Consider the following 26,713-nt stretch of genomic DNA (forward strand, 5'->3'; position numbering starts at 1 on the left):
CGAGAGTCTCACGCACGCACGCGTGAATGACAACACGCCAATCGAGAGAGAGAGAAAAGAAAACCGCGATTATCGCGAACTACCTACTCGCTCGCAACAACAAATTCTTCGCGCTCGCTGCGCGGATTCGCACGCCAAAACGTTACAACAGTTAGAAAGGGGAAGGTGCACCTACCGCGATACCGCTGAGGATACGGTGGCCAACCGTATCCAAATGACAAGTGGCTGAAACGCCGCTTCGTTTGTCGCTGCACCGCCTCGATCGCTGTTGTTGTTGTTGTCGCTACTGCTGTTGCTGCTGTTGTTGCTATTGCTACTGTTGATGCTGCTGCTGCTGCAGTTGCTGCTACCAACGCACCCACGCACTCAGTACCGCAATATCACCGGCAACAACGAAAGTTCGGAAGGCACGGTAACAGGTTAGGCGCACGGACTGACTGAGTAGCACAGTCATACTGCCGGTTGCTACCTCCCCTCCCGGTCAATGCCCCTTACGCGCTCTCTCTCTCTCGCGAACCGAGCGCGGCTACTTACATTTAGCCGCTCGTTAACCTCGCGCGAGTCACACGATTTTCGGCAATCGTTGCAGTTTTTAACACATGTAAATTTTACAGAACTAGTTATTTGTTGATTTTATACAATATATAATTATCGCCAATAGTGTCGTCAAAAGTTATTAACTAATAAAGTTAATTAACGTGATATTACATTATTTACAATAGAAAATTATTAAAATTTCATATAACTTTATAGTTAATTAATTTTGGAAGTATTTTCCAAAATTAATTATTTAAATTAATTAATAACATTTGAATTATGACTAATTTTTCATATTTGTAACGGTTTTCTTTTAATCTTAATATGCGATTATTAGGTTAATTATCTAAGATTTCTAAATCATAAAATTGTCATTATCAAGTATTAACTTAATATTTTCGTTCTATATATCGCTTATTGTTTAAATAAATTATTAGTTGTTTATTTATTAATAACAGTTGTTATTTAGCTGTTATTAATGAAACCAATTCTTACTCATGTTCTATGCTTGTTCATTTTACATATAAATTATTTATATTTTTCTAATATTTCATATGTTAATAAATAAATTAACTTTACATATCGATATTCGTTATAAATTTATGATTGAATAAGATATTGTGAATCTGTATGTTAAAATCTATATAATTGATACTTTGTTATATTCAAATTATCTATAATTAACATATTTTTCTCAATATTATGATTCATTATATCTATGTCTATTATTTGTGACGTCACGCTATTTGTTTTGACTCGACTCTTATTTGTATACAGTCGCGTAAACAGTGAGGTAGCGCCGCTTAATGTATTGTTTTGACTAACAGATAAATACGTTAGACTAGTTGCAGTCATTTAATAAACAGCTCATAGATAGGACCGTTACAAGCCATACTACCCGATATTTCTGAACTGTTAGTTTACAGCTTTTCCCTTCAATACAGCTGCACCGATTACGATACTGTGAGGAAAATACTTGGTTTTCTTTTATTTGGTATTGGTTGTAATATGCCAAGCTTTCACTCCATCCACCCTTGTCTATGTCGAAAAACGTGCTGGACCATGATCTTACGAGTGTTGAATTTAATGACCATCAAAGGCGAGTTATGTAAGCAAAGATTGTGAAGATTAATTTTTTATGTATATAGTTTCTGTTTGTTTCAAAAAGATATGATCTGACGTCTGTCAATCCCCTATAGTGAAATGGATATTTATTTGGCTTGTTTTTGTTGACAAAAATTCCGATTTTCGTTACGGTAACAAGAATAGTTCAAATCCAAAACTCTCTTGGGCTTGGCTGTGATCTTATTGTAGTTTGTTACTGAATACTTTTCTGTTTGTTAATTACATCATCCAGGAATGGAGAAGTTATTATTCACAATAAAGGGGAGGGGGCGCTTACAATGAGTCAAACGAATTATAAAAATTGATGCATCAGTCCTTTTAATTCAGTTCGAGCTGTTCCAACGGAGAAACCTCTGATTCTCTTGCGACTAGCAAGTCATCCCTTCGGCCCCTACAAGATACAAGTTCCTGGATCTACACACTTACACCGAATTGCTACTCTATGTCATCATCTAATTACTAGACCATTGTTGGATACTGGACTATGGACGTTGTTGGATAAGTCAGACTCCAACGAATCAAATCAAGTTTGGATTCAGCATTGAAGTATGAAGCGACAAGAGATCGATCCTACATCTCAGAATTTTGTCCCCTGTTTATGCAAATTCGGCTCAGTGATCGAGGCCAATAAAATGAATTATTAAATAAAACAGTGTTGTGTATCATTCGACTTTATCGCTAGTTCAATCCATCAGATCATTAATTGAATTTTCACTTGATCTCATGACAAAGAAAACCATCCAGGAAAGCTACATGCATGATTAAAATATAATAGTGTATTATCCATGAATCACTAGAATTTTATTTTTTTCTTCCCTATTTTACCTTCAGTTTTTCTTTTCTTAAAATCCATAGTAGTTATAAAACGGACGAGTTCGAGCAGGCTCGGTATGATGTTAAGTGAAATAATTAGCATCCGTTAAATACTCGTATATGCTCCATTTATATTTATTGCGTTGAAAATTGAACATTACAACACTTAATTAATCTTACTCATTTGATGAACTTATCAGCTGTGTTGCTGTACTTACATCATAGCAGTAACCTACGTGACAACTTTCCAACTAATCGTATTACGAATAAATGATTTTATTTGTTAGGCAATTATTATTTTGTACTTTTAATAATATACTATACTATTGTAACGTTTGATTCTATCTCACGTTAGTCAAGTAAATAGTTCGGACTCTTATTGATTTATTTGTAATCGCATTTTCGAGAGTAAGCAAGAAGTGGAAATACTCTATAAGAATTGAAATTTCAATAATCACTGAATAGCAAACACAATATTCACTGTTTCTATGAACCGTTTAAAACACAATTGAGTATTGTTGCATCTATCGGAGAAAAGCCCGACAGTGCCGCAACGAATATTAAATTTTATTTCTAGGCAATTAAAAGTTTTAGAGAGGCGATATTCAAAGGCTACTTTTTCTCAAAAGAGAGAGAGAGAGAGAAAAGAGAGAGATAGATAGATAGATAGATAAGAATTTATTCACCGTGATGGCAAAACATAAAATACAATAATATATAAATATATACAGTAATTGTCACAGCTTTCAGTAAGTTTACATTATGCCGTACCGGCATCACATTTCATCACAGTTCGATTACAATTGTAGTTCCTCAGTCAATAAATAAAATTATGATTGTAGTTATTACGTTAAAATAGATAGACTAGGATTTGACTAGTTCACAGTTCAATATTCCAGAGGAAACAATAATTCTTATCACTACAGTCAAGCTTGCTTATCTTAAAACTAGTAATGCAGTCAAAAGTTTAGGCTAGTTTTCGTCATACAGACACAAAACAGCACAAAAAATAAATAAATAAATATAATTCACTACAAACACGTAAATAAATAACAGTACAAACATTTATACAGTAACTAATAAAAATAAAAATACTCCAGTGGTACCACCCTACGCCCTCAATGACGCAAAGTATCCGCGCGCCCCCCTCTTAAAGCTGCTAAGCGACGGCGCGTGCCGCAGGTCAGATGGAAGAGTGTTCCAGAGATGGGCACCCATCACCTGGAAAGACCTGCGAGCCGTCTCCGTTCTAACCTTAGCAACTCTAAGCTCAGCCTGCCCCGCCCTACCCGGATACCTAGACTTGTGCCCTACGAAGAGCTCAGCCAGGTAGCCAGGCTCACGCATGGTCAAGCACCTGTACATTAGCAGGGACATAAAATATTCCCTGCGCACGTCCACGCGAAGCCAACCCAACCGCGACCTATATGGAGAGACCGAGACATCACGCGGGATACCATAGATGTATCTTACGCACGCGTTGCTAGTCTCTGCAGCCGCTCCCTCTGCTCCGCCGAGGCCCCCAGACACACCACGGTGCAGTAGTCCAGGTGAGGCTGGACCATCGACTCCACCAGTCTGCGCCGGAGCAGCTCCGTAGTACACGGCCTAACAAAACGCAGACCGTACAGAGCTCTCCAAACCTTCGCCGCGACCCGGTCAATGTGCGATCTCCACGACAGCTTGCTATCGAGAACGACCCCGAGACTGGTCACTTCATTACTAAAGGGAACAAATACTCCCTCTTGCACCTCAACTCCAGGCAAGACCTCAGCGTAAATGTCATTGACATGTGTGTTAGTTCCAAACATGATAGCTTTGGTCTTGCCCGCGTTCAGGCGCAGATCCGAATCCCGGGCCCAGTTCGCCACCAATCTCGCAGCCTCCGTCAGCATTCGGATGCCCTTCGTCAATTCATTTTTATGTATATGCAGATAAATCTGCAAGTCATCCGCATAGAAGAGGTATGAAACCTCATGTCCGCGGAGCACATCTTTCAGATCGCCGACATACAGGCAGAACAAGAGCGGTCCCAGCACCGAGCCCTGTGGAACCCCCAGATTCGTCTCCCGCCACTCCGAGCTCCCACCCCCAGCAGTAACCCTTTGCGAACGACCACCGAGGTAGGACCTCAGCCATTGGAGAGCAGAACCAGAGAAACCAAGAACACGGAGCTTGCGCAAAAGTCTCGAGGGTGATATAGTGTCAAACGCCTTGCTGAAATCGAATAACAGCAAGAGCATCACCATCCTTTTGTCAACTCCCATTCGGATGTCATCCGTCAACTTTAATAACGCTGTCTGAGTACTGTGGCCCCGCCTAAAGCCGGCCTGGAGAGGATCAAAAAGATTTTCTCTATTCAGATACTCCGTGATCTGGTCATGGGCAAGCTTCTCGAGAACCTTTGAAAGAAAGCAAAGCAAAGCTATCGGACGAAAGTCCGAGGCCGAGGAAGGGGTGTTGTTCTTCCTCAGGGCAATCAGCTGTGCCCGCTTCCAGGCTCCCGGGAACTCCCCCTTAGCAAATAAGGAATTAAATATTGACCTCAGGTGCTCACCTATGACTGGAAGAGCCTTCACCACCACCCCACGGGGAATCCCGTCCACGCCGCTCGCTTGTGATGTAAAATGGGAGACAGCTAGGATGACGTCATTAATGCCAACAGGTTTGAAGGCAAAGCCTCGCTCATCCACGACATCAACTCCAATCATCCCACTATCTATATCCTCAAGCGGCGAGGCCGAAACCCCAGCGAAGTGGTCATTCAGCACGTCCAAGGTAAACCCATGAAGGCCATCCCCACCCGCCCCTGGCAAGAGGCCGAGGTTCCGCATTTCCTTCCAAATATTTTTACCTTCATCAAGAGCGCTAGACAGATGATTTTGAAGGAAATTAACGCGCTCCTGTTCCAAACGAACCTCGACCTCCCTACTAAGCCTAAGAGACTCCTCTAAGACATCCGCCCGCCCAGTACGCTTATAGCGTCTCCGCGAGGCATCACGTCTGTCGACGAGCCTCCTCAGCTCTGGACCAAACCAAGGAGCATACTTTTTCCTAAGGCATATTGTCTTCTCAGGTGCAAATTTATTTATGGCCTCAGTTAAATTATGGTTGAGGCATTCCAGCGCTCCCTCCAAATCCGACTCAGCAGCGCCAACAGATGCCCAATCGCAGCGTGTCAAGAAGTCTAAAAGCATATCCGGGTGAATGCCACGAAAGCTGCGACAGGTAAAGCTACCCGCCGAAGGAGAAGGCACACGGATGTCAATCATGACCTCTATAACCGCGTGCTTACCAAATTCGGGGAGCAATTCGTTCTTCTGGTCCATGATCGTGTCGCATGCGTCGGTCAGCATGACATCAATCCATGTGTGGGAATCACCCACGTGATGAGTCGGGCCATGCCGAACCAAACTCAGCGACAACTCCCCACCCAAACGCGAGATGGAGAGAGCATCATCCGAGCCCGAACTCATATCGGCATTGAGATCACCCATGATGATCTTATGACTGAAATCACCACAGAGATCCCTCAACACCTCAAAAAGATCCGAGCCCTGCTGCAGAGGCACCCTAGGCGGGCGATAGATGACGCCGATAAGCACCGGAGGAGAATTGCCCATCTCAATACTGCAAAACAGGTACTCTGGTATTCCCGGTTTCCCAGGCCCTTGAGTGGCAGATGAAGCCAGCCTTGTAATTTTAAATTCCTCGCGTATGAAGAGGGCAACACCGCCCCCATTAATGTTGCGATCGCTTCTTATCACCGAGTACCCCGGAACCCGTATGATGTGATCATCAACCACAGGTCCCAGCCAGGTCTCAGCAACCCCAAAAACATGATAGATGGCATCCCCAGCCAGGAACAGACGAAGCCTCTCAACACGCGCTCTAAGCGAGTTAATGTTGAGAAACCCAGCCCTGAGGAAACCACCGCGACATGCAACATCTTTGGTGCTCACCGTCCCGAGTCATGCCAATTGCGAGTTGGCATCAGTGCCCTCCCTGATCCGCCGCATGCTCTCTCCTCCCGATGGCGTAGCGCTCCCCGAGTCAGTGCTCAACTCCGCTGACGACCGCGACCCGTCAGTCGACTCCCACGCCGACCTAATCGCCTGCAGACCCGCTGCCGTCTCGATCGCGTACGCCCTCTCTCCTGTCCTTCGTCGGACCAGAAATCTCCCACCACTGTGCCACACATACCTGAAGCCAAGCCCCTTTGCTACCGGCTTCAGGGTAAGGAATGTTTTGAATTGAGCTTGGGGCAGGAGTTCATTAATAAATAATTTCCTCCGTGGCACCTTGGCAGACAACTCCGGCCCGAGAAGGTCCTTGTCTAGATCCTCAGTCGTAATGCAAGCACGGGGCATGCCACGCTTCGCCTTCATTATATCGCGCAAAAGTCCCTCGTCTCTGACCCCTACAATGCAGGAGGGCTGGGATGACCCTGCTCTCCGTTGTCCCTCCTGACTCACCGCCCCCGCACCTACAGCGCCCTCAGCTGGCCGTCGACGAGGCCGCGAGACCCTAACCCCCGTCACGCCCTCTGGCGTCACCGAAGGCAGAACGACCTTCAGGGCCGCAAGAGCCAGCCCACGCAAGTCATCAGGGGAAACGTTGGACGCTTCGTCCAGAAGGCCATGTATTATGACCTCATGGCCTTCAGCGCCTCCACTTTGTGGTAACGAAACCCCCTCTAGCACACCAGACCGCACTGCGTCCCCTTCCAGGTTCAAAGCGGCACCTCTGGAGCTTGAAGCGGGTGTTACATTGATAACCCCTTTGTCAATGCTGGCTTTGGCCTTGTCATGATTAACGTTCTTTGGGCTGCATTTTATGTTGGTGACCCGGCAAGCACACCGGACATCACCAGACCTGGTACATGCTTGTATTAATCTTTCTTCTAGAGAGCGGTTGCTCTCCAGAAGAGTACCGCATAATTTTTGCAGGTCTTTGACCATCGAGGACTGATCTCGGATCATGCCCTCTAGTGTTGCAATGCGCCCTTCACCGGTAATTTCTCCTTCAGTCACAGGTAATGTGGTGACCATAGAAGCATTTTCCAGTTCCGGATGCCGCTTCACAAGGGCCTTTACTTCATCGACTTGTCGCTCGATGGTATCGAAACGCTGGAATAATAATTCCAGGGTGCTTACCGGAATCAGTATATTATTAATACTTGGCAGCTCCGGCGTCCCTAGGAAGTGCTCATCTACACTTTTGTGCGCATCGTTCTTGTTTGTCACTTCCGCGTTAACACTCTGGTCAAATCCAGACGCCTGTATAGCGGCAACCGGTTCTGACACACCTTGAAGTTCGGTAGGCGCCTTCTCACCTGCAACCAGCCGAACTGTCGTCTGCTTATCGCCGGCCGGCCGACTCGGCGGGCGAGGAGTTCGTTTCGGCGATAGGCCACGCCCCATGGTAGGTGAGGGCATAGATAGAGCGCACGAGCGACGATGGGCTGGTACGCTCATGTTGGTGTTTGCACGTAGCTTGCTCACCTGATTTTTCGCTGACGATGGGATTGGCGCGGCACTCATGTTTCCATCCGCTGATTTTCGAGTAGCCGATTTGTGCACTGCGATGCTCGACGTTGCTGTTGTTGTTGCTGGCTTCGATGGGTCAGTTCGGCAGTTGTCACAGGGGCCATCTTTTCTGTTGCCAGAACACTTGCTGTGCCGTGGCTTCTGGCACACCGTGCAATTTTTCAGCCTCCGGTTCGACGTTTCCCCGCAGACAACACACTTGAATTTGCTCATGTTGCTCGAGTGATTCAAATTTTGGCGGGTATCAGCGAGGCGGAGCTGTTGTGATTGCCAATTGTAACAGCGTGGTTACGGTAAGGCAAGAAATGTACGACGATTCACGCGATTAGCGCAAGGGCGCCAGGCACTGAGGGGAAGTGAGGGAGCAGTGCCTCTCCTTTAGATAGGGCTAGCTCTAATATGGAAGAGCGGGAGCAGGTTCCTGTGAATTTACCTAGAGAAAATGGGATAAGGAACTGGAGATTGCATACAAATAGATGTTTATAATAAAAATTAAAGTAAAAGATAAATGTGAGATTTATTATAGATTGAACAAACAAATACTCGTTAATTAAACTAGGCAATTAATCGTGATGGTATTTGAACAAATAATAACATGATAATGAGCTTCGACTTACTCGGTTAATTCGACGGCTAATTAAACAAAAGATTTCAAAGTTATAATTTCAGGACTTTGGCTCTCTTCGGCTTGACCGTACGATAGTCAAGCCAGGCATAGAGGAAAACAAAAAGAGTCTAATAACGCGAGGTCACTTACAATCGCTAATGATGTAGTTGATTCGCCGATAGTCAAATTTCCATTTAGAGCAAGATTTGAGTCACACACATGAATGATTGAAGCAATTTAATAAGCATGAAATGACTGTTATCTTAATTGCTTACAGAGCTATGATAATTCACTTACTGATACATGCTCGCTGATTAACACAGAACAAGACCTTTGACGGTAGGTGATTATTTAGGCAAAATAACGGCAAACAATGAATTGTAATCACTTATGATTGAATGAGGCACACTTTAGCCATTCAAAGAATGAATTTGCAATACAATTTCGAATGCCGGAGAAAGCGTTATCTCGGCGCAGTATGATGAACGCGGGTTTAGAACATCCGGCGTTGACCGCAGCCTAGAACTCTCTGCCGAATTCCTTTTCTTCTCCGTCTTTGCTAGCATTGCCCCTCATCTCGTTGTACTTAGCTTCCGAGAGTGGGCTTGGTAATTGTTTGTGTGTACTTGGTAAGTGTGTTGTAAGTGTGGTGTGACGTCATATGGCCTTGACTCAGGGAAACATGAAATAAATACAAAATATGAAAATATCGTGTGACCTGTACTTTGTCAAATACGTCGCGAGAGCCAATATTACTCATTGCGCATGAGAGAGTCAGCAGCGGTCAATTAGCCTACCGCTGCCTGATCTTGTCCCATGTTACACTCCCCCCGCCAGAGAGAGAGAGAAAGAGAGAGAGAGAGAGAGAGAGAAGAGAGAGAGAGAGAGAGAGAGAAGAGAGAAGAGAGAGAGAGAGAGAGAGAGAGAGAGAGAGAGAGAGAAAGAGAGAGAGAGAGAGAGAAAGAGAGTCTTATGAGTTGAGCGCTTAGATTATCATATAGGAAAGAAATAGCAGGCTAACCATTGAATAATGAAATCAGTCTCAGGAAATAGCTGAGTCTTTATTTCGATTCAATTCTCGCGCTGCTAAGCAAGGTAAGATAGTGAATCCTCTTGCCGCAGTGACGAGCGAATTTATACTTGCGAAATTGGCTCATTTTTACGCTTGGTAGCCCCTACAACGCTAGTTTTGATATTAGCATATACTTTCTACAGGTTTTGTCGCAAAATGGCTCAATCGAAATTGAAATTTAATAATTTAAAAAATCAAGTATGGAATAACAAAGTTTTTAATATAAATCGTTTCTCAAGGAAAAAACGCCTTTTAAAATTATAAATGATATAAGTTAGATATTTAAATAACACAAAATTTACAATAAATTTATGGAAAACTTTCACATAAAAAAATCGCTTATGATGAGTGAAACATTATTCAAAATAAAAACGATTAACTTAACAATCCAATTTTAAATAATAATTAAAAAACGACTTTGTAAATTTCTCTTTTAGCCATTATAAAATCAGCAAATTGGTAACAATCGTTATCATTAATTTTATAGATATATACAGTCGAATCGCTATCTATCAACGCAATTTTAATTGTTTAAATAAATTATAAATTTTTCATTTCTTGATAACTCAGTCAAAAAAGCAGTTATCAAAGTGTCAAATTCTTGCTTCTCTGTCTTAATAAGCTACGATCGTAGTTGTATATTCGAATTTGCAATATACTTATTTATTGAAAAATTACTAACACTATTTACTTGTAAATTAAATTAAACTAACAAATACATATTTAATAATGATAATAACTTGAGATTGGAGATCAGTGCATCAAAATTGACTAAAAAATGCTTTTGTTCATTAAAAAAAACTTTGCAATAGTCGATTTTGCATTGTAAACATTAATTTTCCCATGCTCGTGACGTCACACTCCTTATATAGTTTTGTTTTCGTCGAATTGCCCTAACACATTTACATGTATATGAGAACAGCGCCTTCGCTCAAGTACCGTTTTTCTTTAGTTTTCTCGTGCACGACAGGTTGCTATTTTGCAGTGGGAGAAAAGACAAATCAGACTGGACCGTTACACTATATTATTGTACATACTGTAGTATGTTATTATACATACTGTAGTATATTATTATACATACTGTAGTATATTATTAGATATACTATAGTATCTCATTGGACGATCCGTTTCTATTTTATCGACAATTAAACCTATAAAAGCATTGACTGTTTTTTTAGGTTCAAGACTGTTATATGGCATATGAAATAATTAAGTTCTCCTGTTAAATTAATAGTAATCAATAAGTAAATTACCTTAAATGGTAGACTAGATACGTAATTTTCCCCGTTTTCGGTATGAACGTTCATAGTATACGTATCAAATAAACAAATACAATCAACTGAAGTTGTGTCAATCTTTTCCAGATTATTTGAAATTGTTTTCGATGATTTATATTTATCTTCCACGTAAAATGTACACCATAAAGCATGCGTTATTTTAGACTCGCAACAAAAAGAAGTTTGCGAACTAATTCCATCTTGTTTTCCTTTACTGTAAATAGCTAAGTTATGGTAACAATATAATTCTTCTTCCTGATTTTCTTTATTAACACGAAGGCTCCAAAAATCGTTCTGAAAAACATAGGATTATTTAAAAGTTAAACATGTGATATATTATATGTATAGATCTCAATTAAATATTCTGAAAAGTTATCATTTATGCAACAATTTATTTTTTGAATACAATTTTATCACTGTGTCAACGGTAAAAATTATAGATATATTGGAATTAGAGACTTTTATTATTCAATAGCATAATTATTATTTTTATTTTATTTATTAATTTATTAAACGAGAAGCCCATTACAATGAAATTACAATATTTAAATATAAGTTGTAGCAGAGAATCATGCTCAGTCGGTATTCTCCGTTGGGATCTTATCGCTGTCCGCACACCGTGCCAAGCTGAGATAGAATGTGTGTGTATGTATGAATATGTGTTTGTGCGCACGTGTACTCTCATGCCGTTCTTATTTTTTAAGCTACAGTGGAAAGCGATTGGCGAAGTCGAGAGGGACGACAGAGCAAAAGAGAGCGAAGAAGAGTGAAAACAAGGAACGGCAAAAAGCGAAGAGTAAAAGGAGAGAAAAGGAGAGAGATAGAGAAAGGCGCTAACTTCGCATGCAGAAGATTAATGAAAAAACGGCAATTGAAACAGGTCGGTGCTTCATGGACCATATACACCCGTTATTCTTCTGATTTTCCCGGCAGATTTGTTTGATTTGTATGTAACCTCGCCGAAAACTTTTATATTTCACGGGTACACGACTGGCGTACGGACGTACACGAGTTGTCTGTGGTACCTGTGTATATCTTGTGGCTGAGTCCCGCCCTATCAACATTTATCCCTGATAACGGTGCGCGTGAAAAATTAGCGAGAAAACGTTCGGTTTTCATATTATATGCAAAGATATATCAGGTTTAATAAATTTTGTAATGATTGAAAGAAGGGAAATAGCGAGAGATGGAAATTCACTTAATTTTAATTATATTCAGCAACGTTTCGTCAGCACATTTGCTAACCTCTTCAGGCTTTATTAACAGAAAACAATAATATATTAACAATAAAGTCGCAAATGTAGTTTTAATGGCATATAATTATATGTATATATGTGTACCTGATTTCTCTCGTAGTCAAATTATTATTGGCTAAAACGAATAGCTCGTAGCCTGTCACGTTACAATACAATAAGAAATCAAGTATTTCAACGCACACACACATATTCTGCATCTATCATTACTAAAAATTGATCAAAAATAATAATAAATTGGAATTTGACTGGTTTAGAAAAACAACAAAAACTGACAGAATTTGGAATTTTAACTCAGAAGACATACAATTCATCAAAAAGTTAATATAGTTTCAAATTTAGTTGACCGGGCGTATTTACTTGCTGACAAAAAATTTCTTTCACGTAATTTAACAATAGTTACTAATATCCTGAAAAAGAATATTTATCATTCTGAATTTATCAAAAAACACATACACAAACGGATCAACAAATATAAGAAAGGGAAGAATAATTTTGAGAATTTAATAAATCAAAAACTACCTACAGTCGCTATTCCAAATAATTGCAACATCTTTAAAAAATGTTCTTCTGTGTTAAAAAAACATGATATTACTTCAATCCCTTTATTACAGAAACCATTACAAGCGTTCATTCGTTTGGAAAAAGGCAAATCTGATTTATTAGACAATACTGGTATTTATTATATGTAGCACTCTCCATTTATTAAGTAAAATTAATTCCAATTTTGAGAAATTTAAAAAAGTTCCTCCTTCCAAAATTGGAATTAATTTTACTTAATACTGGTATTTTCTACAGTTTCAACTGCAAACAATGATTAGCGGTCTACATAGGTGAAAGTAAGCGATCCATAAAAATTAGATTAAATGAACACAATAAATAATTATTGACTCAGATACAGTAGTAGCTACACATAGAACAACTCTCTCACACGAATTTAACTGGGACAAAGCTTTGATATTGGATTATGAATAGAATTATAAGAAACGCAGAATATCCCAAACGTTGCACATCGGCTTACATAAAAACACTTTAAATAGAAAAGATGATATACAATATCTTAGTCATATTTATAACTCTTTATTAAGATCGATAAGGAAGGGATGATAGAAGAAGAATATATAAATATGTGTTGAAATACTTGATTTCTTACTGTATTGTAACGTGACTGGCTACGAGCTATTCGTTTTAGCCAATAATAATTTCACTACGAGAGAAATCAGGTACACACATATTCATATAATTATATGCCATTAAAATTACATTTGCAACTTTATTGTTAATATATTGTTGTTTTTCTTTTAATAAAGCCTGAAGAGGTCAGCAAATGTGCTGACGAAACGTTACTAAATATAATTAAAATTAAGTGAATTTCCATCTTTCACTATTTACCTTCTTTCCATTATTACAATGTGACGGAGCCCTGGCTAGCATAGCCGGCCCTGTGTCTCTTTCTTTCTCTCTCTCGCTCTCGCAGCCACGCTCCTTCGCTGTTACCCTGGCGAGCGTTTGAAATTACGAACCGATACTGATGCTCGCACCGCTTTATTTCAGAACCAATACCTAAGCCGGGCATCGTCATTTGGAGCTAATTGGGAGTGAGAGCGGCTGCGGCAAGAAGAAAAGAAAGAGAATGACGCGTCGCGAGTAGAGAGTAAGTGAGCGCGAGTGACCCGCGGCGATCCGCTCGCGAAAGCGAAGCCGCCGGCATTGCTCGAGCCGATGCGCGAACGATTAAAGGAGAGAGTTCGAGCAGAGATTCAGAGTTAGATGGATCGTTTGACGGCTGAGCGTGTGCACGTGAAAGAGAACAACTCAGACAAAGAATCAGAGGACGATTAGCAGTTAGCAGCAAGGAGAGAGGACTTCCAACGACGATAGCATCGAGCAATCCACCTCTGAGCCTGCCACGAGCCTGCCTGTAGTCCAGCAGTATTTTCTGCCTGCAGCGGAATTACCAGCAACAGTTCTTGACAGCAACTACCAGCAAAAGTTCCTGCAGCAGCATCAGCGGCGATTACTGCCAGCTTCCCCAGGTCAGATCATCTCTCTCTCTCTCTCCCTATCTCTTTCTCTCTACATCTGCGAGTGCGCGACGCGTCGGCGAAGTAAGCGCGATCTTCCATGAACACAGTGAATTCCATAATTGTAACGAGTCCCTCCTTTGTATTTTCTCAAATCATTGTAAGGTGCCCCCGTGCGATTGTCCGCACGAGCGCAGGCACGCGGCGTTGAGAACATCGCGTGAATTCGTGTCGTCTCTCTTTATTGTTAAAAGTCGAGAATAAATATTGTTAACGATTATCGCGAGTAATTATTGTGTGCGCCTTACCTCTAAAGCCGAAGCCCAAAACGCTAACTTAATGACGAGGCCCATCGTCATCATTCAGAGGAGCGAAAGAGTCTTCCTTACCTTCCCGTTTAAAAATAATTTGTGATACAACATTTGGGCACGGGCTCTTGCATGGCTCGTGGGAATTACCATTCCCCATGACGCGATAGATTTTTAATCATCAGTGTCACAACAAAATTCATCAATTTCTAGGCAATATTAATTTTGAAAGCGGAGATAGTTTAAGAGTGGTTTTTTCTCATAAGAGAGAGAGAGAGAGTTTCATGAGTTGAGTGCTCAGATTATCATATAGGAAAGGAATAGCAGGCTAACCACTGAATAATGAAATGCGATCTCAAGAAATAGCTGAATCTTTATTTTAAACAGTGCTCGAGCTGCTAGGCAAGGTAGGATTGTAAGTCCTCTTGCCGCAACGACGAGTGAATTTATACTTGCGAAAATGGCTCCTTTTTACGCTTGGTAGCCCGTACGATGCGATTTTTGATATTCGCATAAATTTTCGCTCGAAATTAAAAATTAGTGACTTAAAAAATCAAGTCAAAGATAACGAATTTTTTAGTATAAATCGCTTTTCAAGGAAAAATCGCCTCTTAAAATTATAAGTGATTAAAGTTAGATAAGTGAATAACACGTAATTTACAATAAATTTATGGAAAATTTTTACATAGAAATATCACTCGTGATAAGCGGAACATTATTCAAACCAAATTAAGGGGATATCCTCGTGTAGATGGCTAAAAATGTAAGGAAACGTTTAGAATTTTTTTTCAGGAAAATAATGGATATTTTGATCTGAAATTTTGACAGTAATTTATTTTTGGTTTGAAAATACAAAAAAATTGTTTTTTCTATCAACAACTTAATAACTTTCACGTATTGACGTCATCCACTTGGGAACCTTTTGTTTTTTTTACCCTAATTTATGTAAAGGCTCACGGCTGCTACGTCGTTCTGAAACATAAAAATCGATTGTTTTTATCATTATTATAATAAAATGTCGTCGATGAACCTAATCTACAAAATTTAAAAAATTTTTTGACAAAATAGCACACTTTTGAAAAAAATCTTTCAAACAATTTTTTATTGTTATTGCATAAAAGTAACTAAAAAATAATTTTTCATAAAAACCAATAGGTTCATCGACTACAAAATTCAATTCCCTTTAAAATGCTTTTTTTCCGATAACTTGAAAACTCGTTGAGCAATCTCTTACATAAATTTGAAAAATCGAAAAAATCTCATTTCGAGAAAACAGCGTTTAAAGTTTCCCGTTGAAAAAAATTGATTTTATTCTTAACTCACCACCTACAGCTCCAATTTTTTTGCTAATCAACAATCCCTGGATCATATAACAATTCTTCTCCCTCGTTTTCTTTAGTTACATTCATATTTTTTGCCTAACAAGCTTCCTTCGTACAGCTTTCAGAGCGGTGGTTCTGTCGATTTACTCTATCTTCGTCTTTGTTCTTTGAATAATTAATCGCCGACGGTCTGATGGTGAACTCCAAGCACTTCATCATCTTCAATACTAACGCAAATCCATCATTTGTGACGGAGAATTTCGGCTTGCCGGCTTCTCCTTTGTCTCTCTCTCGTCTGTTCGTTGCGCCCGGGCTGAGGTTGTATTTGTATACACTCGCCGATCGCGTGCGCGCGTTGTTTTCGTTTGTCGCCGATTTTGGTTGATTTTCCGTTGGTTTTGGAAGCGGTGCGGTGCTTCGTCGTCGTTTTGTTTGTGGATGCGCATCCGGTGTGTGGGCGCGCATCGGTGGTAATTTTTCTCGTGCGTGGAGTGAGTGGCTGGGTCGCGTCCAGCCAAGCCTTGCCGCCCAGCACCGGTGTGCGCGGGTAACGGCGAAGCCCGTACCGCCGGCGCGCGCGCGTTCGGCGAGCGGTTGGGGAACAGCCGACGGCAGCGGCAGCAGCGAGTGGCAGCGGCCGGTTGGCAACAGCGGTCGACGGCGGCAGCAACCAGGGGTGACAGCGGCCGGTTGTCAACAACAGCAACAACAGCGAGTAGCAGCGGTAGCAGCAGTAGCGAGCGGTAGCCGGTGGCCGGGCGCGGCCAGCTTTGTTGCAGTCTCCGTCGGCGAGGTCGGTGCCGGTTTTTCTCTCTCTCTCTCTCCTTCCCTCGCTCTCTTGCATGTCCGGGGGTGTTCGCGGGTGCAACGGTGCAGGTCGGGCAGTGATGCCGGCCCCCGTTGCCGGGTTTTGAGGTCGCGGGTGCATTCGCGAGCGAATAGGCTTAGTCGAATTATCGGGCAGTGATTGCCGATAATCCGATTGAGCGGATTAAGCGGATTAGCGAATTTTGCCGATTTGTGAGACGGAGCGTGCGTGCTCCGTCTACTTATTAATTTGTGTTTCTTTTCTTTTACTTTCTTTTATTGTGTCGTATTAATAAATTTTGTTATACATATATGAGTCATATGTTATTGCGTCAACCCGTTCGTTTTCCGACTTTCCTTTAATTCGTGCGCGATTGGCACACACGCTCGGTGTGCCATTCAGTCGTGGGAGCATTCGTGCCTCCCGAGCCCTCCTTTTGATAAATACTGTGCGGACGGCCGCGAGCAAAATATTCCCTTGAATAGTCGGCTTAAATAATTCCGTTACATGGCATCCCTTGTGGGGAGGGCGCGACGCGTGCGCGAGTAGGATGATCGCGAATCGGTAGCGGTGACAAGTGCTTAACGACGCGGCTTAGGGGGAAGGAGGATCGGCAGCGAGACCGACAATCGTTGCACCCGTAGGACAAGCACTGTTTCCCCCCCCCCCTTTTCTTGTCCCCCTTTTGGTTGCCGAGGTCGTTGTCGCGATTGTTGTTGTTTTTTTTTCGTTTCGTTTTTTTTTAGGATCGCCGGGCAGCGATCGCGTCGCGTCTGTCGCTCGGTCCCGTTAAGATGCCGCCCCCCGCAGCTAACGCGAATTTATACATGCGCCGGTTATCTAGGCAGCCGGAGTTACAGCACCTGAGGGCCAGCATCACCAGGGTTCCGCGTGAGGAACTGGTGAGGTATATGCAGACTCAGGAGCTGACCACAGAGGGTGGGCTCCTGGTACTCCAGGACCGCGTTTTCCGCGTGTTCTTGGCGAATACGCGATCCGGAATTGAGGTGCCCCTTTTCCCCTCTGACTTCATGTCGGGGCGCATCCCCGATCCCTCCTCTAGCGAAGCGCGCGACGTAGCCGGACCAGAGTTTGCGCGCACGGTTTGAGGATACTCTGGCCCGAGATCCCCTTTTCGCTCGCACGGGAGCGGGTGACGTGTCCTTGCTCAGCTCAACGGTCCAGGGGAAAGTGAAGCACTCCCCTCCTGGAGTTGGGCCGGTCTTGAGCGAGGACCGGGTCAACCGTACCCTGCTCGAGGAGGAGGTCCGGAGCGCTTCGACAGAGTCCGACTCCGGCGATACCGCGAGAGGGGCTGCGGTAGCTGCGGCGTTGCCACGGGGGGCCCACCCGGAGCAGGCCGAGAGCCCGGGGGACGTGGCTGCCGGACCTACCCCGGTTCCAGCGGTGCCGGTGCCGCCTCTTGACCCGCTATTTTTGCAGCAGGTGCTGGCGGCATTACAGGTCTTGGGTTATGGGCCTGTTGGTACGGCCCCGCTGGTGGCCGGGATACCGACGGTACAGCCCTCCCCGCTGCGGCCCCGGCCCCCGATAGGCCCGGGCGGCCCCGCAGCTGACCCCCAGCGAGGGGAGCGGTTAACGGGTTTGGACTCTCCCAAACGCAGGTGCCCTCGCAAGCTCGCACGCGAGTGGCGACAGCACTTCGCCGCCTCGAGTGGATTCGAGGAGGAGCGACGACCTGTCCTGACGAGGCCCCCGCTGCTGCTGTCCTCAACGTCAGACTCGTCTAGTGAGGCGAGCAAGGCGCATTTGAGGCCCAAGAGACGGCCGCGCAGAGGGCGGCACAGCCGGGAAGCCACGAGCTCCTCCGAATCCGAGCCCTCCATCGCTGGAAGTTCTTCCAGCGATGACGTGAGCGCGTGCCACCGGCGGCGCCATCACCGGTGTCGTCGGAGGCGCGCACGTTTGGGCCATCGAGGCGCGCGCAGGGAGAGGTCGCGCGGCCGTTTGAATGGCAGGCCCGCCGATGCGATTTCGGCGTTTAGGGCCTGGAACGAGCGGTTCAACGGCGCCGCGGGATCGGGTGCAGAACGCTTCCTGGAGAAGTTGAAGCGCTGCGTGAGGTTATATAACCTCCCCGATCGTGAGGTGCTCCCGGCCCTGGATGCGATCTTCTCCGATCGCGCGGAGGTTTGGTTGGCGAACAACCTCGGAGGGTGGCGCACCTTCCATGATTTTGCTGTTGATTTCTGTCACCAGTACTGCCGGACGTTGGACCGTGAAGAGCTCTACTGTGAGCTGAGCCGCCGGATGCAGGGTGAGGACGAGTCGATCGCTGACTACCTCACCGCATTCCAGAGTATCGTGCGGCGGATGCGGCCTCCTCCGTCCGACAGACGGCAAGTGCGGTTGGCGATGGCCGGGTTGAACCCGGAGTATGGGCGCTACCTCCGAGATAGACCCGTACACGATCTTCGCGATCTCCGTTATTATGGAGATAGATTGGAGAGGCACCAGGATCATGAGAGGAGATGGCACCCACCTTCTGCCAAGGATAACTTGCTGGTGGAGGATGCTGCGTACCGAGGGAAGGCGAGGAAGACCCATGTTGCAGAGATTGCCGTCGAGGTCTCCCAAGCCTCCAAGGAGCAGCCGACCAGCAAGCCGAAGCAGAAGAAGAAGAAGAAGGGCAAGGGTGCCAAGTCCTCGGGAGCACAGATTTCGGGGCGTTCGTCGTGTGGCGGTTCGGGGGCTGAGGGGTGCATGGCGAGTGCAGTGATGCACCCAGCACCCGGGCGTTATCCCAACGCCCAGGCCCAAGGGAAGGTTGCCGGTGGGGGCACGAACCCGCGAGCAGCGCTGTCCCTGCAGGCTCCAGCGCTGTCCCTGCAGGCTCCAGCGCGAGCTGTAGTCCTGCAGAAGGGACCAGGTGGCGCAAGTTCTGGAGGCGGCCAGGGTCCATCCCCGTTTCGAGGTCGTTGTTTTGGTTGCAACGGGGAGGGACATAGACGGTCACAGTGCCCGTACAATACTGGCCGCCAGAACGACCAGGCTCGCGGAGCACCTGTGTGCTACCGATGCAACCGGGTGGGCCATTATGCCCCCAGCTGCCCCTTTGGAGCCCCGGCCGAGTCGTGCCAAAACTGCCAGGCGCCCAACTGCACGTTTCGCACGTGCATCAACTGCGAGCCGATTCGTCGGATGGCGGAAAACAGGCCAGCGAGGAACGGTGGCCCTACGCTCTCCGCCATAACTCGCAGAGGGCAGCCGGCGTGGAGCACAGCGGATGGGACATACGAATAAGACCCCAAGAAGATTCGGGGCCTGAGACGTATGAATACTGGCGACAACTGAGCCGGCGACTCGAGAGTCGTTGGCAGGTGGCTGACGGAAGCGAGTCCCAGGAAGTGCGAGGTGAGCAGGGGAGCCCAAGGTCGCAACTGTGTGTGAGGCGACTTGCGAGCGAGCAATCGCAGCAAGTTGCCCCCGGTTGTCAGACCTTGCAGGGGTTCTTAGAGCGGACAAGTCAACTGCGTGGACGCGAGGTGCCGGGTACAGAGGCTTCCTCGTGCGTGAGAAACGCGACGAGAGAGCTGAAAGCTTCGTCGGTTCCGGCGGGGGTGGGCGTTTTGAGTGGCACAACGGGTTGCCCGGGCGCCTCTGACAACGGAGATCCCGCAGTTGACATGGTAACGGAGAACCGTCCTCTGCTCATACTGCTCATCAATGGCGAGCCTTACAGTGCGCTGTTTGACACCGGAGCGCAAGTGTCAGTGGTAGGCTGCCGAGTCACGCAAGACTTCCAGGCTCAGGTGAGGAAAACTCCGGGAGCAGTAAATGGTTTCTCGGGTACATCAGTCAGTATGGTAGGAAAACTGAGGCTGGTGATCGAGATCGACACTGTGGTCCGGTCCATTGAGGCGTATGCGTGCGAGCAGGGATTGCAGTACGATATGCTCCTTGGACAGGACTTCATCCGTGCGTTTGGTTTCCGTATGGATGCCGAACACAATGCATGGAGTGTCGCAGGTCGGGAGAGTTGGCATGATTTTGCCCAATGGCAAGATGGCCGGGTGTACTTTCCCGACCAACCAGGAAAGCTCCAATTGACCGCGGAGGTAGGAGGACTTTCAGCACTGCAGGAGCCCCAACGACTCCAGGTTGAGACGTTGGTGCGGCGAGTGGTGCCGGAGAGGTCTCCTGCACAAACGGACCTTATCGAGCACGTCATTGATGTGTAAGGTGCCAGGCCGATGCGCAGGTACTCTCCGCAGGTCACGGAGTTTATTCGCCGGGAGATTCAGGACTGGTATCAGAAAGGAGTGATACGTCCGTCTCAGAGCGAGAGTTCGTGGTTCGTCATACGTGTCGCTAAGCCTACACGCGCACGCAGTCTCTCTCTGTCGGCGCTCTCTCGTACCTTCTCCGCCGTCGTCGTATGCTACTGCTAAGGAGAAATATAATTCAAGTAATATAACATTTATATATATGATATTCTTAACATTAGAGAGAGATATATAGAGTATAGAGAGAGAGACATAACGAGTTAACGTCAAACTCGTTATAACATATTTAATTTGTTAGCTCTGAAAAGTTTGCACTTAAAATTATATTAAATCTTTTTTGATCAATGTTTTATTTTTATTCGATGCTATTGTGACGGCAGACCGTATAATTCCAAAAATAGGGAATAATTTTTTTTCTTAGTATTAAAACCGAGGACAGAGTGAGAACCGTTGTCGATGAGCGGCGGGAACCGAGTCGAGTATCGCAAGAAAATTTTCCTTGACAGTCTCCAAACGGCAATAAAATCTGTACTCCACATTCATGTAAGCGTGCGTTTCTTTTTTTTTATTGCGTTCTTCCGCCCCTCGCACCCTCGCTCTTGCATACAAACTGCATCAGCCTCCGAACATGTGATCGGAGAGCGCCGACATGTCGATAAGAGGAAAGGGCCATAAAACCGTGACTGCATCCTGTTCTCAACATGACTAACGAATTTTTCTCTTTCAAGCTGGAAATTAGGCATTGGAATTGATAATATAATTTTTCCGAATTTGAATATTTTAACTTCAGCAATATGTCGCAAGCAGCCAAATATCCAAGAAAAGCCAAGCAGCCAAGCAGCCAAGCAGCCAGTACGGAACGGAGCGCGCTTGTCCAGAAAACGTAAAACATTTAATAAAAGTAAGCGAACAAACAAAAAAATGTCTGATTTAACTATCTCTTCTCTATCTTAGAAACAGCTCGTGACTCAAAATTCTTCTCTTTTCTCCGTATCTGGAGACTACTTTTGATAGGCTCTAGGCAAGATTATAACAGGAAAATCGGGTACTATTATTGATAGAAACCAGGATACTTCTCGCTCTCGGATCACAACATTTGATTGGAATCCAAGGGCAGAAGTATAGGTTCAGTGGCACTATTCTCCTCAGTTAAAATAATTTTCGATTGGTGATCCCGCTAGTTTAGTTGAGAAATCGCACTTTTAGCGACAGCGGAACCCTGAGAATGCGCCAAGTCTCAGATGCACCTGAGATGTGTCGTTGCCACGACGTCACACTATATATAAATTTGTTCGTTTGAATATCTGAAAAAATATATCCGGTTGTTATAAGCATATAGTTAAAAATTGATAAAAATTAAAAATTATTATTTGCTACGTCCGACATTTACAAATATTCATTTTCTTTTTTAAATCTCGAAAATAAAAAACATGTCGTGGTGAGTTACCCTTCACCACCTTTAGCCTCCAGGAATTAAATTAAATTTTTGGATGAATACTTTATCGATATGGAGGGAGGTTAAATATTTTGGTCATCGCTACCTTAAGAAAATTATTTATTATTAACAATATTTAGTAAGAGCAAAAATAAAGTATCGTTCGTTTTGTCCACAAAAAGAAAGGTAAGTTTATACAACAGAATCTTAACTAAAACAGAGCACCTAAAATTCTTTATATATGTATAAATTCAATTGAATTACTTTGGTATATCTTAAGGCGTTACTTGTTGTTTAAAATTAACATTAAAATAAGTAGAATTCGATCACGAATAGGTAACAACATAATGCAGCGTAAGTACTTAGCGCGAAATATGATGTTTCGCGTAATGATGAAAAGCATAACCAGTCAGTCCGTACGCGATCTCCGTACACTGCCGGATCGACAATTGGCACAATAATTGATTGAGTTTAAATATACATCGTGATACTTGTTCTATATTCTCCTACTTGACACGCTTAGGTTTACATATCTCTTTATTATACTTTTGTATGTTGAACATTTAACTATTTACAGTAAATCTGCCACTTGTTCACTGGTGAAATTCTGCTGTGTTTCATTTAATGAACGTACCTTGATACTATCATTATTATCATAAACGCCAAATATGTTGTAACGAAAGCTCGTTCGTTAACCATTTTTTTAAGGTGGGCAAGTGAGGCGCACTCGCTTATACCAATTGAGGCGGTAAGGGGGAGAAGGCAAAGAAATGAAAGTGGTTAGGGAATTATATACAAAACACAAATTCGGATTTAAACAAATCTAATTCCAATCAATTCAAAGTCACATTACACTGAAATTTCGCAAATACTGCACATTAACAAACCGCATAATGATACGAACTCTTAACATCCAGTTTTACAAATCTTAGCCTAATGAACACAACGATGTTCTTAGCACCTATTACACAAGAGAACAAAGAACAAGTTAATTAACTAATCGCGCTTACAAATCTATATGAAATACCAAGCGCCTCGCCCGGCAGATGACCGTATTGACGACAAACCGACTTAGGCTACTTAACTAAAAGAGAAAGTCGCCCGGCGAGGGATCGCCTGGACGATTTCCATTTGAGCGACTTATGACGCCGACCATAATTAGGGCAGGTATCCGGCGTGTGCACGCCTTGCTACCTACCTAACATTTACAATTACGCTCTGTGCTATCGTTGAAGAGAGAGAGAGAGACAGAGAGAGAAATTAACTTGCAAGACTTGACCTTTGATACTGGAACGGGAGGCCTGGCTGCGCCCTGCGCACGATGTTGCTGGTCGTCGCATGGACAACTCCTGCCGGCTTCTCCGAGTAGCGTCCCGAGTAGATGCTCAAACAAGGCAGTCGTCCTCTGTACTCTTGATTCTCTTCGGTCCTTGGCGGTATGTGCGTTCGGCTGGCCTCTTTGACATCAGCTGCACTTCGACTTTTTACCGCTGGCCGTCTACCGTTTTACTCATTGCCCGACTCACTGTGATCTGTCTTCCGATCGGCTGGAAAACCTTCTCACTGGCCGTTCGACTTACTACCGTCTGTCTTTCGTTTTTCTTTTTCTCTACCCACTTAACTTACTTGTTAGGCGGCGCGCGACCAATGCGCTAATTGGTTCGCGACGCGCGCCTGCCTAATCTTGCGTAGGGCACGCACGCCCCCGACTCTCTCTTTCTCTCTTTCTAACACCTCTATACTATCGTCAGTGTAATAGCTTCCGGCCGTCTCGGCCTCTCCGTCGGCTGAAACAAAGACCATGCATTAGGCGCATTCTTCAATGCGCCTAACGTTGGTCAGCATGCCTTGCCGAGAGAGAGGGACATTGGGGAAAATTCCGACGAGAACAAGCGCAACGCTTGCTCTCATCACAATGTCAAGCAACAAAGCAGCTCGAGGTTGACAAAAATTTTACAATTACGAAACAAATCAATTCAACAACACGGTACTTTAAATTACATTCTTTTACCTAACAACTTTATTAGAGATTTATTTGAGCTAAATCCGCTAACAACAAATTGGAACTTTCCGTTCATTAGCTATTCGTAGTTGATGGTCAAGTTGTAACTTATTAACCTTTAAAGGGCAGGAAAACCACTATATGACTCAAAATAATTTCTCAAGTTAGTATATAAAATAGGTTAATTCTGGCGTTTTTGTGCATACTGATTACGAATTTGATGTTATAAGTCAAAAATTACGAAAAAAACCATAAATCAATCCAACCCTAAAATAAGGGTAAACTATTCTTTTTGTTGCGTAAAAAAACATTCTATAGTGAGGGAGTGTGAATATAGTTTTCAGAGGTATTTTCCAACGCTGAATCGAAATCGAAAGTCAAATTTACGAAAGAACCATAACAAAACCAGATACTAACTCCCTGCGCCAAATAAAACAATTAAATAATAATAAATAAAATAGTAATTATAATAAAATAATAATATAAAATAATATAATAATAATAAAATAATAAAAATAATAATAATAATAAATAAAACAAAGCCACTATAGTGGCTCAACCATTGATCACCACTTCACCTATGAGTATTCTCCGATAATAAACACATATATTATTCATTTTCTATAGAAAATATTGAGCAGTTAAAAATTCTAAATCCCCATCCTCTAAAGGTTAACCAAGGATATACAAAGGAAGAAATACTTGATTCGACCTATTTACATATTCTAACAGTAAATTTATGTATGTAGAGAAACACTTCAGAACCAAAATAAAAAATCTTTATTTAGATAGATATTTTTTAATCTCTTTAATATTAAATTCATAACAATTGCAGCGGTAGTCGATTTAATTAATCGAACCGTTCGCGATTCTACTTCTCGCGCGTTAGTTCAAATAATTAAGAGTGAGAGGGGGCGCGCGATCTTTTGAATAAGCAGTTACGCCTAAGCTGCTCACGCGAGTTTACCGCCGATTTGTGTTTGGCACTTAGTTTGGCCAAAATAAAGTTTCCTTGGGACAATTAAGTGCGTGTGTGCAACGATAGTATTGTAGCAGCAAGCAGCGGTGCAGAAGCAGCAGATTGCAGCAGATAAAGGCAGATCGAGGTAGCGCAGCTGATTAATCGAGAGACAGCAACAGTTGATATTTTCCATCAACAATTACGGCTGATCACCGTAATTGCACCGCATGGTAGGTGCACCCTCCGTCATTATATATCCGATACAAAATACATTCGATATATTGTCTAATCGTGTTAGCATTATTTTTTGTATTCGCGTCGAGCGTTAGTTCGCGGTAGAATTCGAATCTTCTCTCTCTCTCTCTTTCTTACCGAACATAGTTAATTGTAAAATCCTATTCGCGTGCGTAGTCTTTAGGCCCTACAAAGACTGTAGTAATTTTTATTAATTAAAGTCTGTTAAATTTATTCGCCGTTTTCGTAATTTAATTTTCCTAGTAGCTTAAGTAATTGAAAAAGGCTTAGGTTTTAATCCAATTACATCTAGGGGATTAAGAAGATTAGGAGTAAAGTCGCTCACACTTAAAACTCATCAAGTGTAACAAAACACGTGACTTAAGGTGAGTTCAACTCCGTTCGATAGAAGACAACTAGGATAAATCATCTGACGTTAAGGCGAATACACGTACTATCATACGTTTTTAACGGAGCGGCGGTTTGCTCTGCATCGTGGAAGTTTGTTCTTAAATAAATTTCCCATTTTTCAGATAACCTCCCCCGTTACATGGCGCCCAACTGGTATTAAGATCCGTTGAATGCGAATAGGATTGTGCGTCGAAGGTAATTGCCGCACGAGAGAGAGAGAGAGAGACGATTACGCGAGCGCTTAGGAAGGTTTGAGCGGGTGGTAGTGCGAGATCGTGAGCGGTACGCCCTCTGCTGGGGAAAAAACGAAATCACTTCGAAGTTTTGGCTTAAAATTGATTGTAAAAAGGGCCGAAAGCGATCATTATTAGTAGGTCGAAGTGATTTCAGGTAGTTCGGAATAATCAGGTGTTAACCCATTTCAGCCATAGTATGCTGGATAAAGGGGAGTTGGAAGCACCTAAACGACGATAAAGGCAGAGAGCGCGATCCAAGCGTGCAGTCCAGAAAATATTAGCTAGGCGGAGCAAGCAAACAGCAGGCTCCGACCTTAGGTAGGATATTTTTATAATATTAATAGATAGTTTACGGAGACTGCACGCGCTCATAATCTCGCAAGTTTGTGCCTTATAAAAAGGAGGCATTAAGGGTAGTTACACTAAATAGTGTATACCCCGCTCATACCTTGGGTGGTAGGAGGCGGTAGTGGTCGATTAGGTCGATAATTT

At 43.7% G+C, this 26,713-nt stretch overlaps 1 protein-coding gene across 4 annotated transcripts in view; it reads right to left on the reverse strand.

Annotated features, from left to right (window-relative positions):
- The window catches only part of LOC131675389 (anaphase-promoting complex subunit 1), an 896,320-nt gene that overhangs the window by 821,550 nt on the left and 48,057 nt on the right, over positions 1-26,713 (reverse strand). For all 4 annotated transcript variants that reach the window (XM_058954365.1, XM_058954368.1, XM_058954359.1 and 1 more), the window contains exon 3: positions 10,957-11,274. In XM_058954365.1, the coding sequence (XP_058810348.1) occupies positions 10,957-11,274 (318 nt within the window). The remainder of the gene's footprint in view (positions 1-10,956; positions 11,275-26,713) is intronic.

This window comes from Phymastichus coffea, unplaced genomic scaffold (genome assembly GCF_024137745.1).
Source record: "Phymastichus coffea isolate CEN01 unplaced genomic scaffold, Cenicafe_Pcof_1.1 PCOF00001, whole genome shotgun sequence".
NCBI classification, from domain to species: Eukaryota; Metazoa; Arthropoda; class Insecta; order Hymenoptera; family Eulophidae; genus Phymastichus; species Phymastichus coffea.